General features: G+C 47.8%; 1 protein-coding gene across 1 annotated transcript in view; it reads left to right on the top strand.

The window, feature by feature from the left end:
- The window catches only part of GALNT14 (polypeptide N-acetylgalactosaminyltransferase 14), a 187,409-nt gene extending 173,481 nt beyond the window's left edge, over positions 1-13,928 (top strand). Inside the window, exons 12-15 of the mRNA XM_090280203.1 lie at positions 1,594-1,677; positions 2,960-3,104; positions 12,022-12,141; positions 13,353-13,928. Coding sequence (XP_090136329.1) covers positions 1,594-1,677; positions 2,960-3,104; positions 12,022-12,141; positions 13,353-13,511 — 508 coding nt within the window. The 3' untranslated portion in view covers positions 13,512-13,928. The remainder of the gene's footprint in view (positions 1-1,593; positions 1,678-2,959; positions 3,105-12,021; positions 12,142-13,352) is intronic.
- Positions 13,929-15,113: the final 1,185 nt, after the last annotated feature.

Here is a 15,113-nt window from a genome sequence, read left to right as displayed (position 1 = left end):
CTACTCACATGTCTGTCTCTAACCTGGGCCTCTCCTGAGCTCCAGTCCCTTACATCCAAGTACCAACTGGATATCTCCACCTGGATGTCTCCCAGGCTCCTCCAACTCAACTTCCAACTGAGCTCATCTGCTTTGCACCCGAATTCGCTCCTCATTTGACATTCCCCATCTCAGTGAATGCGCTTCCTTGCATCCTGTGGCCTACGTGAGAAATCTGGGTGTCCACCTTCACTCCTCCCTCTCCCCTCATTTCCAAACAATCACCACATCCTGGTAACACTGAGCACCCAGGTCCCGCTAAGCACTAAACATTCAACAGTTTTTTTTTTTTTAATGTCATTCCTGTCCCCATGTTGCTTAGAGTCTGGTCAGGACATGTGGTTAGTGCTTTATAAAAATTCCTGGTGCCGAGGGAGTGCCTGATGCCGTCCTAGGTGGCAGGAGGCATGGCCGGGCAGCATAGGCCCCTCCGTGTGTACACCCAGGAGGAACAAGATGCAAATGGAACTCAGGCAGGTGCTGGTGGTGCAGACGGAGAGGAGTGGAGGGACTTGAAACTGTCACCTCTCTCCATTCCCACCCCCACTTTTCTACCTGAAATCATGATTAGCACCCAGGTTTCTATAACTGCCTCCTAATTGCTCTCCCTGCCTCCAGCTTTGCCCCATCCGTCCCATTTACTGTCAGTAAGATGCTCTTAAACTGCAAACACCATCACGTCATGCTCTGCATCAGAACCATTGCCATTAAAATAAAGTCCCACCTCCCCCACAGAGCCTGGTCACAAAAAGACCCTATAGGTCTGTAACTTCATCTCCCACCCCACCCATTTCCCGTCTCCCACCCCCCCCACATATTCGCACGTACACATATGTTCACCTCCTACAGAGCTGCTCTTGCCCACACAGTTCTCACTTCCTCATATGCATTACTCTCGGCTAGTCCCCCGCCTCTACCAGGGTCCCTGCCTCACCCGCTTTCTGCTTTGTCCAGGCAGCCTCCACTTTTCTGCATTGCCACAGTGACCACCACAGACCTGCCAAGCAAGGCAACACCCCTGAGGTGTTCCCACAGTCCCCGCGTGCCCACTTCCATCCACACTGGGTTGTGATCACTTATTTCATTACCTTTCTGTATTGCTCGAAAGCTCATCATTGTATCCTACCCTGGGACATGGGTGCTCAATAAATATTTGATGAACAAAGACATGATGAGTTCCCGGAACCAACCACAGAAGAGGATTCTTTGAGGCTGGGGTGGCCCGGGGTGGTATTTCGACTGCAGGAATATGTGAGTGAGTAGACTCAGAGCCCTGACGGTGAATGATCACAACCCGCTGAATGTTCTTGTAGCCTTGTTTTTACTGAAAAATCAAAACACCCCTAAAATCCATTTTCAAGTTAAAGCACAAGCCCTTGGTGTCGTTACCACGTCATTGTGAGGTATTGTGAAGTGTTTCCAAAACTCTGTCTGGGACTCTAGAAATCTCTTCTGCTTAATTTTTTCGGCACCATCCAGAGAGAGGCGGGCACAGGCTGTGGCCTGGGCTGTGTCTGTGACTCAGCTGAGTTTTATTTCCTTGTCTGCCCCCAGCATTGAGAGCAGATTGGACCTGAGGAGGAATCTGCAGTGCCAGAGCTTCAAATGGTACCTGGAGAATGTCTATCCAGAACTCAGGTATCTGTCCTGCTGTCTTAGCCTCTGGTGGCTGCTGGGAAAGGCCCTCAGCTGACTTGCTCTGGATAAGGGGCAGCCTGTGGCCACCTGGAGGAGGGTTTCTAAGTAGATAGAGGTCTGAGAAGGCCAGTGAGCTCCCTCTTACCCCTGAAACCAGAAGAGGAGTTATACTCATGGTAGCATCAGTAGCTCCAGCAGTGTTTCTCAACTGCTGGGGTCTGAACCCCATTCCAGCTACAACCCCCAACCCCCCCAACCTTTAACCCTTTGAGTGCCAGTGTCACTGTGACGCTGACAAATTTTCCCAAAAGTGCCAGCGTCACTCCCAGCAACTCTTTTTTGATGGCTATAAATGTAAATAACAATGAAATAATTCGTATTTTTTGTTTTGTTCTCTTTTTTTGTACCTCAGGTTATATATTGATACTTTTTCTCATGTTGATCCAAATTTTGAACTTCTATGCTTGTTCAAATACTGACATATTAATTCTGTTATAATTTTTACTTAATTTTAAACGTCCTTTTCATTTCATTTATCTTTGCAATAATCGTTGAAACTCTATGCAGTGTGCACGATAAGGAAGCTTTTGTTAGTGGATATTTTCATTGCTTCATGGTATAGAGTTAGTGTTTTGTTTATAAACTTTTTCACTGTTGATATCTATTGATATATGTCTCTAGTGTGGATGCCATTTGTGTTCATTTTTTGTATGTTACGAAGTTTTCTTTTTTTTTTTCAAAAATTTATGCAATATTTGGCATACTTCTTGCTTGTTATCCATGTTGCTGTGTGTTTTTCCAAATTATAATCATAGGTTTTATATTATGCCATATATTATACTTCAAAAGCCATATTGGAGGAAAGAATTTATTTTTTCTAAAATAGTTGTTATAATAAAATAATTTTAATGCAATAAATTTTTTGCTAAATTGTATCAAAGAATGCTGCTTACAAAAGAAGAGTGTACTTACAATATGTCTTGAAATTTTCAGCAAATTATTATGAATAATAATGTTTTTATAGACATTTTTCATAAACTCTGCATTTCTCAGCAAAATAACCTGACATTTCTCACACAAATTTTAGCAATTACGCATGGCACTCAGAGGGTTAACTCCTGGCTGTTTCCTTGCTGCCTTGTTAGTAAGGGCATTCTCCTCCCCAGCAGGGCCCAGGGCAAAATGCCCCTGCCATTCTCAAAGCACTGCCCCCACCTCTTAGCTGCTAGTGCTAAAATCCCAAGAGCCATGGATTCTCATCTCTCCTATGGCTTCCCTCTAGAGTCCCCCAGGATTCCTCCATCCAGAAGGGCAATATCCGACAGAGACAGAAGTGCCTGGAGTCTCAAAGACATAAAAACCAAGAGATCTCCAACCTCAAGTTAAGCCCGTGTGTCAAGAGCAAAGGCGAGGATGTGAAGTCCCAGGTAAGTAACTGGCTGGGGTTTTGCGAACGTGTGCATGGACTCAGCCTCTGTCACCTGCCTTTACGTGACACCAGGTGTCCAGTTATAGCCAGAGCTCAGCAGCAGAGAAGCGTGACTCCCCCTCACTTCGAGACTGGGTTCACTCCACTAAGTTTCCAAGGACGTGGAATTTCTCTGAAAGACACCTTACCAGGCAACAGTGTGCCCATAGGAAATTGCCATCAAATTAGCGGTTTAATGAGTATGTCATCTGTGTCCAACCTGCTGGCAGTAAACGTGGGCTGGCTCAGACACGGCGGGTAGACCGCTACTCCCAGCTATAAAATGCAAATAGAAACGCACGTCACTGGGTGTCGCTGCTCCAGCCTGAAATGCCTGCTCTGTGAATCTCTCCACTGATTTAACCCAGACTTCCAGGTAGTGACATTAGATTTGCTAAAGCCATGACCATCCTCTGCCACCCCCATCTCTGAACGGGGCCCTTGTTTGTCCCCCTCCTGCCCTCACCAGGCCTACAGTTCCACCTCTGCTATTTCCTGCTTCCCCCAGGTCTGGAGGAACCATGTTGCCCCTTCTCAGAAAGGTTTTCTTGTGACTTGGCTGGTTCATCAACAAAGCATCCCCATGTGCTGTGGGCCAGTGCTCTCCCCTCTGATGATAGAACAGCTCTTTAAAGGTCACTGACAAATACATGGCCTGCTTCAACCTCTGCAACCTCTGCATTAAAGTACACCGTCTCGTAAACTGCTCTCCTGGCTCTGGCAGTTCTGTGCCGGATCCTTTCCCCAACTCTCATACCCTTACAGTGAGTATTCACCAAGAATCTCAGGTCACTGCTCTTTTCCTTTTAAGTAGTTTCTTGGAGATTTTATCCATGCTTCCAGCTTTGGCAACCTCCTCTGTTTCACCGATTCACAAATTCTGGATCTTCATCCATCCATCCATCCATTCATTCATTCAACAGACATCTATGTTCTCTGCTAACTGTGATGATGCCAAAATGAAAGGCCAGGTTGCTGGCCTCTTCAGTCCCTCAAAAGATGTGCATGTGTGTGCATGTGTGAAGTATACACCTTGTAGGGCTGACTTATGGTACCTTTCTCTCCTCTCAGTATCTGCTCCTCATATCTACATAAATTCCCAGTCCTGTCTTTCTGCTTCCCACCTCATTCTGCTAATGCATTACAGCCTCAGGGGGTTCTTGCCTCTTCCCTCCTTTCTCTCTCTACTTGACCTGCCTCCTGGGCTGTCTAGAAAGAGTCACGTCTGCCTCTCTGCCCTTCACAGGACTCATACATTCCTCTTCCCTGCTCCTACCTTTTCTCTCTGAGAGGCCCTATCAAAGAAGTGATACAAGAACCCTATAAAGTAGGTACAATAGTCCCCCTTATCCATGGTTTCATTTCATTTTCAATGGTTTCAGTTACCCATGGTCTAAAAATATTGCAGAAAATTTCAGAAATAATCCATCAGTTTTAAGGTGCACATCAATCTAAGTAATGTGATAAAACCTAGGGCCATCCTACCTCATCCTGGATGCAAATCATCCCTTTGTCCAGCATATCCACACTGTATACACTCCCCACCTGTTAGTCCTCTGTGTGATCAGATGCACTGTCACAGTATTGCTATGCTGTGTTTCAAGTGACCTTTATTTTACTTAATAATGGACCCAAAGCACAAGAATAATAATGCTGGCAATTCAGATATGCCAAAGAGAAGCCATCAAGTACTTTCTTAAGTGAAAAGGTGTGTATATATACCAAAAATATAGTATATATAGGATTCTGTATTAGCAAAAGTTTTAGGCATCCATTGAGGGTCTTGGAATGTATCTTCCAAGGATAAGGGGGGACAACTGTATTACTATTGTCCTCCTCTTATAGATGATGAAACCAAGGCCTAGAGAGATGATCCAAGGTTACGTGTCAGTAAGTGATAAAGGTGGATTTGGAAAATCTGGACACCTGTGCTGTAGCTCTTGTTACTGTTGCCAGAGTCGTGGCTGGTTTTAGAACCTTTTTATTCAGATTTAATTACAGAAGATGTCTGTCCCTGACATCCTCTCCCAGGCTGTAAATATTAAAACTATAAATCAACTCCACTTTGATAGAAGAGAGCTAGCAAGAAATTCTTCTTCTTGACCAGTTCCCAATGGCAACCCCTTTGAGGAGGGAAACAAAGGTTACGCCTCATTGTCAGGACCGGGGAGGGGGCAGACCAGAGAATAGGCCCCTTCCCTGACATGGGTGGGAACCGGGCAATGTAGGAATGGAGGCCCACACTTGGGGCACTCCACACCACACCAGGGGACACACAGAGCTCTGGCTTCCAGTCTGGACTGCCCCCCTTTTCTTCCCACTCCTGGCTCTGTCTCCCATGGTGAATTCCACACCTGCATGTCCACGGTTGGTCACTCCACCTCGGGAGGACCAACCCAGAGGTGTCTTCCACACAGGTCCTGAAATTAGGCTTGGTCATTCGGGTGAGGGATTCGGGTTCTCTGACATCGGAGAGGAAAGAGTACCATATTGTGAAAGCCAAGAGCTCTGAGTTGTGCTTCCAGCTGGCCTCTCACTGTCCAGGTCATGTGTTGCCAGGCACATGGGTTTTCTCATCATAGAAAGGAGACTGTCAGGCCATGTCTGTCCCCTGGCTCTGATGCTGGCTGTGTCCCTGCTTCACCCCAGCCCCTTTTGTCCTTCACCCCGCCTTTACGCCCTTTCTTGACTGATTTGTCAACCTTGGGAGCAAAATGTTTTATCTGAGTGTATATTGAAGACATTGGCAAACCGATGCCTTGGGTGGAAGGCAAGAGAAATACATCATGAGTTTGTAAATGTGTGAAGTCCGAGAAGCCTCCAGGTTAACAAGTTTCCTCTTCACTTTATTGGATTCCCTAGAAAAATATTTATTGGATTCCCTAGAAGGAAGACAGATGCACCAATCTAGTTGCTGTCTCAATTTAAAGAAAAGAAAACCACATAAATTATAAACTCCTGAGTGTGTTCTTCTACCTGATTGCCAGCCATTCGGGCTACTGGCTCATGATGTATTGCGTGCAGACAGCTGGATACCCTGGGTGGGTGAGATGAAGATCAAAGCTCTTCCCCCAGACCTGGACTCACACTGGCACCTCTAGGTGAGTCTGCCAGTGGACAGCTTGTCAGCATGTCAAGTGCCCTGCCTGATGCCACCCTTCCTCCCTGAATTTTCTCAATACCCTGTTAGGAGTGGCCCCATCACAACTGCCTCTCAGCATCTCCTGGGAGGCAAAGCAAAGGCAGATTTCTAAAGGAAACCTGCTAGGGGCCATCTCTTCTATTGGCTTCCCCCATCATCGCAGTCAACATGCACAAAGTAGCTAGCGCTTGTTCCGTGGCCAGCACCCTTATAGACACGCATATGAATTAACCCATTTATTCCTTACAGTGGTGTGTCTTTGTTTTTTGTGTGAGGAACTGAGGTACAGACTTAACTAACTCACCCCAGTTTACAAGTGCTCATAAGTAGGCGAGCCGGGATTCCAGCCCCAGGAAGTCGGTGCATTTGGGTTATCCTTCAGGGATCCAGCTGAACTCAAGTTCCCCGAGTTCCTCAAGAACCCACTGGTTCATTCCAAACACCTTATCCGAAGAGCTTCAAGGGCATGTTCCATGGACTAGTGTGCAGCCCAGTGTGGCTTTAGCGGTTCAAGTCCTGCTGGTGACCCTGGTTACTCTCAGCTCAGATCCCATCTCACCAAGGAGATCCCATGCTGACAACCTACCCAGGGATCTGCTCCCGGTGTTGCCCAAAGTAACCACTGACTTCGGTAATGGGCTTTTGTCCATTAAATGGTACCTATCTCCCAGAGGCAGGAATCCATGACAATTACATAGACAATGAATGTGAAGTCCTTCTACATGAGCTACTTTGGCCCTCTAACCACAGCATAAACAGCAGCGTTGCCTTGCATGCAGTGTTTCTCCTCCGTTCTGTACTGTTTCCCTCACAGGAGAGTTTTTGAATGGGAAACTCGCCACCATCAGTAAATGCTGTGCACATCTGTGTTAATGTAAACACAGGCCCCTGATTTATCTCTATGTGTGAATGTTTCTCTAGTCCCACCTAGCCACTTCTCCTTCCCATGTGCCATGAAAATACTATTCCCAGAGGCTCTGTGCTAGGGGCCAGGCAGTGGGCTAAGTGTTCACATGCATATCTATTCTTCAAACAACCCCCTAAACCATGTCCTGCTATTACACCCATTTCACAGGTGGAGAACATGAGGCTCAGAGAAGCTGACCAGTGCTACCCAGACTATACATCAGTAATACCAGAGCAGGGTGCAGACAAAGACCCACTGCTTCCAGAGACCAAACCCTTAAGATTAGGTGAGGGTTTCTCGGCCGCAGCACTACTGATGCTTTGTGTCAGATAATTCTTGGTTGTGGGGGAAGTCCTGTGCATTGTGGGATGTTTAGCAGCATCCCTGGCCCTACTCACTAGGTGCCAATAACTACCCCCTAACTGGTCATAATAATCAAAAAAATGTCTCCAAATCTAAATGTCTCCTGGGAAGGTGGACAAGGGCCAAATCTTCCTGTTGAGAACTGCTGCCCCAGATTGATTGTTTCTGGCCTCCTGGGCCCCCAGCTCATCCTCATGCCTGCTCCTCTCTGAGCTTTGCTCCTTCAGGTGTCTCCTCTTAAGAAAATCTTTGATGTGCTTCTCCATCCACTGCAAGACAATAGGCCCCAGGCTGGGCGCTGTGGCCTGGTTCATCCCAGCTTTCACAACTGTGGCCAGATGCACATTTACTAGAGAGAAGTCTGCTGTCCCCACTGCCAGGCAGTCTTCTCCCACCACAGTGGCTGTCTACAGGGACTTCTCTAAGCACAGGGGGCCACAAGGCTATCCAGCCTGGACCATATTGCTTCATTATCAGTTCCCTTCATCCAGGGGAGAACCTCCTCCTCCTCAGGCCCTTACCACCCTGCCCCAAAAGGGCAAATCCAGTCACACTGCCTCTAAGAAGGCCTCTGGATTTTCTTCCATGGGTATTACTGTTTGTCAGGGGGTTGGGGGTATGAATTAGCCAGTCCCCCAAATGGAGCCATCAGCAGGGCCCAGCACTTACTGATTGAGGCCAGGCCAGTCTGAGCAACCACTACTGCCCTCCTGAGTCCATTTCTGACTCCAGGATTTGTGTAATAAACCCATGCATCACTGGCCATTCTGGGAAGTCTGGCAGGCTGCAGGGTGGGAATCGGAAAACCCCTCCTTGCTCCTGTGTGCCTGCCTCCTGTGCACTGCTCCCCAACCTCCTCTCCTGCAGATATGACCACTGAGCAGGGCTCCTCTGGGAAATCGAGAAGCTGAATTATTTCAATGCCAGTAAAGCATCAGCTAATGGAAAGTCCACTTAGTGAAAAGGCTTCGATCCCTGTCTGTGCGAGACCCTCGGGGGTCTTGAGGTGGTTTCCTCAGACACCAGCCAGGGGGCTGTATCTGTGTGTTCATTCCCAAAGGGCATTTGTGGATGGGGTGACTCAGATGTCAAAAGAATCCCCCTCTCCACATGCCACCCCCATACCATTCCCAACACTTAGAGTTTTCAAAGCCACTAGGTCAGCGATTTTTCAATTTTTTTCATCTCATGACACACATAAAGTAACTACTAAAATTCTGCAGCACATCAAAAAATATATTTTTTGCCGATCCAACAAAAAAAAGGTATAATTTTGATTGACTTATAAAAGAGTAATAGTAATTACCTACTCTTTTTTTCTCCAAAGTGACTTTTTAGAAAAGCAGGTGCCTGTACTTGTATACCAGGATTTCTGGTACCAAGAATTAACCAATCAGATGCAACTTTATTATGCAACATGACCCATAAGATGCAACTCTTATTACATGACCTGTATATTTATGGTTTAAGACAGACATTCAAACTAAATGGCTATTGTTGTGTTGGCTGCTGTTATATTTTTATTGGACAGTCTAAGGGAAAAGAGGTTGGTGCCCCTGACTAAATAGGCGGGTATTGCATGTCTTAAAAATTCTTGCGGCACACAGGTTGAAAACCGGAAGTTATGGTATATTTTTTTAAGTCTTTGTTGTTGTTGTTATTGTTGCTGAACCAGTTAATGCTTGCCATATAAAAAGCACAAAGCCAGCTTCTGGGGGTGATAAGATAATTGCAGGGCTGTTGTTAAGTTGCTAAGGCATATGGTTTACTGCAAGCTGAATGGTGGGGTAATGGGACAGAACGATGACACTTATCTTCTTTCCACACCAGTGACTGTGTGCTTGGCCAGAGTCTGAAGTTGAAGAAGTTGCAGGTGGACCTAGGTAAAGGGCTCCCTGGCAGCCCTGCCCTTGAAGCTTGGCCTCAGGCCCTTCTCTCCTTTCTCAACAAAGCGAGGAATTCTCTGGGCCAAAACCCAGGGCCTTTCCCACCCTTTAGATAAACCCTAGACACTTAGGACCCTGAATCCCTCACCCAAGTAGCCCAAGTCTGATTTCGGAACCTGTGTGGATGGCACCTCTGGGTTGGTCCTCCCGAGGTAGAATGACATGCAGGCGTGGAATTCACCATGGGGGACAGAGCCAGGGGTGGGAAGAAAAAGGGGGCAGTCCAGGCTGGAAGCTCTGTGTGGCCCTTGGTGTGGTGTGGAGTGCCCCGAGTGTGGGCCTCCATTCCTACATTGCCCGGTTCCCACCCATGTCAGGGAAGGGGCCAACTCTCTGGTCTGCCCCCTCCCCAGTCCTGACAATGGGGTGTGACCTTTGTTTCCCTCCTCAAAGGGGTTGCCATTGGGAACTGGCCAAGAAGAAGAATTTCTTGCCAGCTCTCTTTTGCCAAAGTGGAGTTGATTTATAGTTTTAATATTTACAACCTGGGAGAGGATCTCAGGAACAGACATCTTCTGTAATTAAACTTGAATAAAGGGCTCTAGAACCAGCCATGACTTTGGCAGTAGCAGCAATAGCAGAGCTGATGGAGAGAATATGTGTGGAGGCCACTTCCTAGTACATGACCCTTTCTGAGCCTTACTTTTACCATCTGTAAAATCGGGATAATAATAGCTCTCTAATAGGGTTCTCATGAAGATCGAATTAATCTGTGTAAAGCTCCCAGAACAGTCTTGGCACACAGTAAGAGCTCCATAAATATTAACCATTATTACAGTCTCATCTTGGCTTTGCATCACCTCTGTGCATACAGACATCTTCCCTTTCAGCTCCTCCTGGAGAAAGCACGGTATGTGCAGAATGGTAACGTACACAGGCCAGAAGAGAATTTCTTGATCTGTCTCAAGAAGTACATTTTACAAGTTTTTACTATAAAAAATTTCAAACATATATATATAGATATAGAAATAGATGGAAGAGTATAGGAACCCACACATACCCATCCCCAGGTTCCAAGAATTCTCAAGTCACAGCCTGTCTTTTGTCATCGGTATTTCCATTCACTTTTCAGGGAGTACTTTCTGGTCTAGGGCTTGTCCCAACACCAGCAACTTGAGAAGGGACAAGAGAACACACAGGCAGCCCCCAATCCTAGGGGACAGAGGCTCCCACTGGGATGGTGGCCTCATCTAGATGTGAGGGACAGAGAAAGGTCCCAGATCAGGAAAGGCAGCAGCCAACGTCCAGGTGGTCCTGCGGGGGCAGCAGAAGGACCCAAGCCTGTGGGAAGGGAGGAGGAAGAAGCCAAGTTGCAGAAAGACATCAAAGATGTGAGCAGACAGTGGCAGTCAGGAGAGGACCAGGGCCAGGAGGTGGCTGCCATGAGCTAGGGAAGGTGCAGAGCAAGGGGCAGGTAAACACTGTATCAACTTATGGGACGCAGGGTCCTAGTGCAGGGGCTGGTCAGCTAAGGGGCCCTTTTTTCATTCTTTGGCCAAGGAGAAGTAGCCAACGAGGGGCCTGGTCTAGAGGCTGGGGGTCAGCTGGTCGGCAGGCGTAAAGTGGAGGACGAGGAAGCCAACCCCTACCAAGGTTCTCTCTGCAGCTCCCCTCAGGGCAACCAATTTAAGAATCACCCTCTTTGCCCCGTGATAAAGGCAAAGGGCAAATCTCCCCAGTTTTCAACCTGCGCAAAACCTCTGGGAGGTTCACATTTTGATATTATGCCAATACTTTCACCCCCTGATGTGAGAACTAGGAAGTATGTGGCTTCTTTAGCAGCTGGTTGCTCTCTGATCTCTGGCACTTTGGAGGAAATACTGAGGAGCACTCATAATGAACCTCACGGAAAGCCCCTTTCCCTTTGTCGTCAGAACTCTGCTTGTCCATCCAATTTCTCAGCTTCTCTCCCTGCTGGAGCTTAGGAGGCAAGTGATCAATTCTGCTGGGAGTGCCGGAGTACGTGTGCCCTCTGGAATAATTTTATTTCTCGTGACTTTCCTCTTTCCGTCTATGCTCCTCTTCCACTAGCTCCCCTGAGACACTTCGTCCTTCCATCTGCCTCTTGTCATTACTCTCATGTTCTCAGAGCACCAATTTAAACTCCTTTTCAGAGAAGAAGGGACATTCTAAAGACAGCTTATGGGTGTGGAGTGCAGCCTGCCAGGTAGCAGCTAGCAACGTCAAATGTGGAGAACAGACACCTATCCCAAACAGAAATGGGAGACGACGCAGCTTGGCTGGGGTGTTATTCAGGTGACCTGCATGCCCCAGGCCAGTCCCCATCATGGGGTGGGGGACAGAGACTGCAGTGGGAGTGAGACCGACGAGTCTCTGGCTCTTCAGTAACCTTTTCCAAAGTGACCTTGTTGATAGTTGATTTCTGCTAGCTCCCCCACTGCAGTGCTTTTTACCACACACCATGTTATATTATCACACGTGGGCACAGCAGTGTCCTACCAGTGGTGGCTTCTTCCAGGGATCCTAATGTGACCCTTGCTGGCCTCTTCCCCTCCAGATCTGGGCCTTCACATACACCCAGCAGATCCTCCAGGAGGAGCTGTGCCTGTCAGTCATCACCTTTTTCCCTGGTGCCCCGGTGGTTCTTGTCCTTTGCAAGAATGGAGATGATAAGCAGGTAAGTGCGCAGTGGGCACGGCTGCCTGCAATAACGTGCCAGCCTGTGCAGGTCTGAGTCTCATATGCAGGAAAAGAGAGAAACTGTGGAAGAGGAGTGTTGATAAGAAAGAGGTCTGAATGGTTAGGAGAGGGGCAGAATGCTGCCTCTGCTACCCTCCGTGGTGCCAGCAGGCGGTGGGCAGCTTGCCACGTGAAAGCATATTGACCTCATCAGACCCCAACATGCATGTGTATCTTGTATCATCCTGTCTGTCTTCCATGCCCACCTGGGATCCCAGAGCAGGAGAGGGCTGGGACAAAGCCTCAGGGCCACAAGAATGAGCAAGGCTCAAACCTTTGCCTTCAGGGGACTTGGGCTCTCAGATAACATCCACCAAGTTCATAGTACCCTGGGTACACCACGCATTCAATTCCTCCAGCTGCAAGGTGTCAGTTCTACTTAATTCCCTGCCAGTTGCGTACTGGCATTAGGGAAACTGAACTTCGAATGCCCATTTTATGTCTCACTGGCTGTGTGACCCATGGCAGCTTACTGGAGTTCTCTTCAGCTCCTCCTATGAAATGGAGTCAATGATGCCCATCACACAGGGCAGCTGTTTAGAGAAATTAACTGAGACGGCCCATGGTACATGGTACATGGTCAATGGTGATTTCCCCATATGTGTCCATTCCCACCCTGCTTGTCATACAAGGTATCCTCTGCAAAGCGTAAGCATGAGAGCCCCCACTCTTTGCTTGTGCCTCCCACGTGCTGAAGCATTTTGGAGGCGCAGAGGTTTACGTGCTTCCCAGGAGGCCTGCCCATCCCCACCCCTCCTGCACCATCATCCCCCAGCTCACTCCCACTCTTGGTGACCAGGCAGACACTGAGTGTGGATCATTTCTTTGGTTGCCCCTATGACTAACTCGCTTCACATTTTCTGGCCTATTGCTTGGAAGGTTATTCGCATCTAATGAGTTTTCCTAGCAAACATATTGATTTTGCTTTTACTTTTTTTTTTATCTGTTTACAAAAAGAAAAACAACAATACCTGATAAAGCAATTAGTTGCAGTTTTATATCTCCATGAGACCATGAAGTCAAGTCTCAAGGTGATCCTAGCCATGTGGTTAAACGTTTCTGATTCTGACTGAACTCCTGATATCATTGTGAGGACCTGGCCTTAGCCAGAGCACCCTGGTTCATCCTCTCTCCTCTCCATCTTCTCAGCAATGGACCAAGACTGGCTCCCGCATCGAGCACATGGCATCTCACCTCTGCCTAGACACAGACATGTTTGGTGATGGCACTGAGAACAGCAGGGAAATCGTGGTCAACCCGTGCGAGTCCTCACTCATGAGCCAGCACTGGGACATTGTGAGCTCATGAGACCCCATGCCGGAACCAGCAGGGGGCCATTGGTCAGCACCTCCCCAGATGAGAGGCAGACTGGAAATCAGGCTGTGAGCAGTCCATGACTCTTGCAGATGCCCTGACCTGGGAGGTGGAGGCAGAGCCCCCCAGGGCAGGAGCGGCTGTCTCAGGGAGGAAGGAGGAAAAGTTGCAAGCCAAGTGGAGCTCCCAGCCAGATCCCACCTCTTGTCAAGGCCAGGAAGCTCCAGTCCTTGCCCAGTCTGCGTCCGATTGGTGACTGGAGACAGAGATCTAATGGGAAGAGTTCATATTTTTCACTTTGTTACATGAGAGACTGGAGAGAAAAACCTTTCTGTCACTAGGCCAGGGCTGAATTGAAAGTTGAAGATTGAAGGTTGGTTGTTTTCTAAGCAAATAAATAAACTTAAGATTTCTGTGTATCTCTCACTTTGTTCCTACTTACATTAGCTCAGGGTTAGGCTGAGTTTTCCATTGAGTGGGTGCCTAGGGGCTCCTGGGGCCTTACATCAAGTGGGTGAAGCAGAGAACAGGGAGGGAGGAGACCTGGGCTGCCACCAATGTGCTATGTGACCTTGAAAAGACCCATCACTTTTCTGGCCTTTCATTTCCTGTTATGCCAAGTTGGGGAGTAGGCACTCATCAGTTGTTCTTACCCTGGAATATACAGTCCGTGTGTGTCATCTGAGGAAATTGTACCTATTCGGGGGTCCTGGGTTCTGCCTGTGGAGATCCTGGTTCATGGGGTCCAGGGTGAGGTCCAGGCTGCTCAGCTGATTCTGACACCCCTCCCTGGTTAGAGTTACTGCCCTAGATGGGTGGCTCTGTGGGCCGTTATGGCCTTATAGTCCACAGCCACTAATGTAAGGAATTTCTTACCATCATCAGTTCCTGGTGGATGTCTATTCTTCTTAACTAGACTTTAAGAAAAGAACCAATCTGTGTTGTATAAAGTTTCCCAAAGCCTGCCGGTACATTCTCTGCCAAGGTAAGTTCACCACATACTGATTTGTTATGATCTTAGTTATCTATTACTAAGTAACAAAGTACCCTAAAGCTTAGCCACTTACAGCAATGCACATTTATTATCTCTTGGTTTCTTTGGGGCAAGAATCAAGGCACAGCCTCCCTGTGTCCCCTGCTCCAGGGTGACTTAAGGGGCTACAATCAAGGAGTTGGCTGGGGCTGCAGTCATCTCAAGGTGCAACCAAGAAAGATCTATTCCCAGCTCACTCGGTGGTTGTTGGCAGGATTCAGTTCCTCATGGGCTGTTGGCCAGAAGCTTCCCTCTGTTCCTTGCTACATAGGTCTCTTCAACGCAGCAGCCTTCTTCACCAAAGCAAGCAAGCCAGGGAGGCTAGAGTGCCAGCAAAGCAGAAATCTTTTATAACTTGATCTCACAACTTCTTTCCCATCTCTTTTCCCACATTCTATTCAGTAGAAGCAAGTCAGTAGGCCCAGCCCACACTTAAGAGGGTTACACAAGAGAGCTGATGCTGGGAGGTAAGGAATCCCTGGATGCCCTTTTAGAAAACATCTACCATAATAACTATGACACCTTGGACAGGTGTCCATCTCCCCTTCATCCAGAAAGCCTTC

The sequence above is a fragment of the Furipterus horrens genome, unplaced genomic scaffold (genome assembly GCF_987537825.1).
Source record: "Furipterus horrens unplaced genomic scaffold, mFurHor1.1.pri manual_scaffold_6, whole genome shotgun sequence".
In the NCBI taxonomy this organism is placed as follows: Eukaryota; Metazoa; Chordata; class Mammalia; order Chiroptera; family Furipteridae; genus Furipterus; species Furipterus horrens.
Note: the sequence above shows the minus strand (reverse complement) of the source record. Positions and strands in the feature narration are given on the sequence as shown.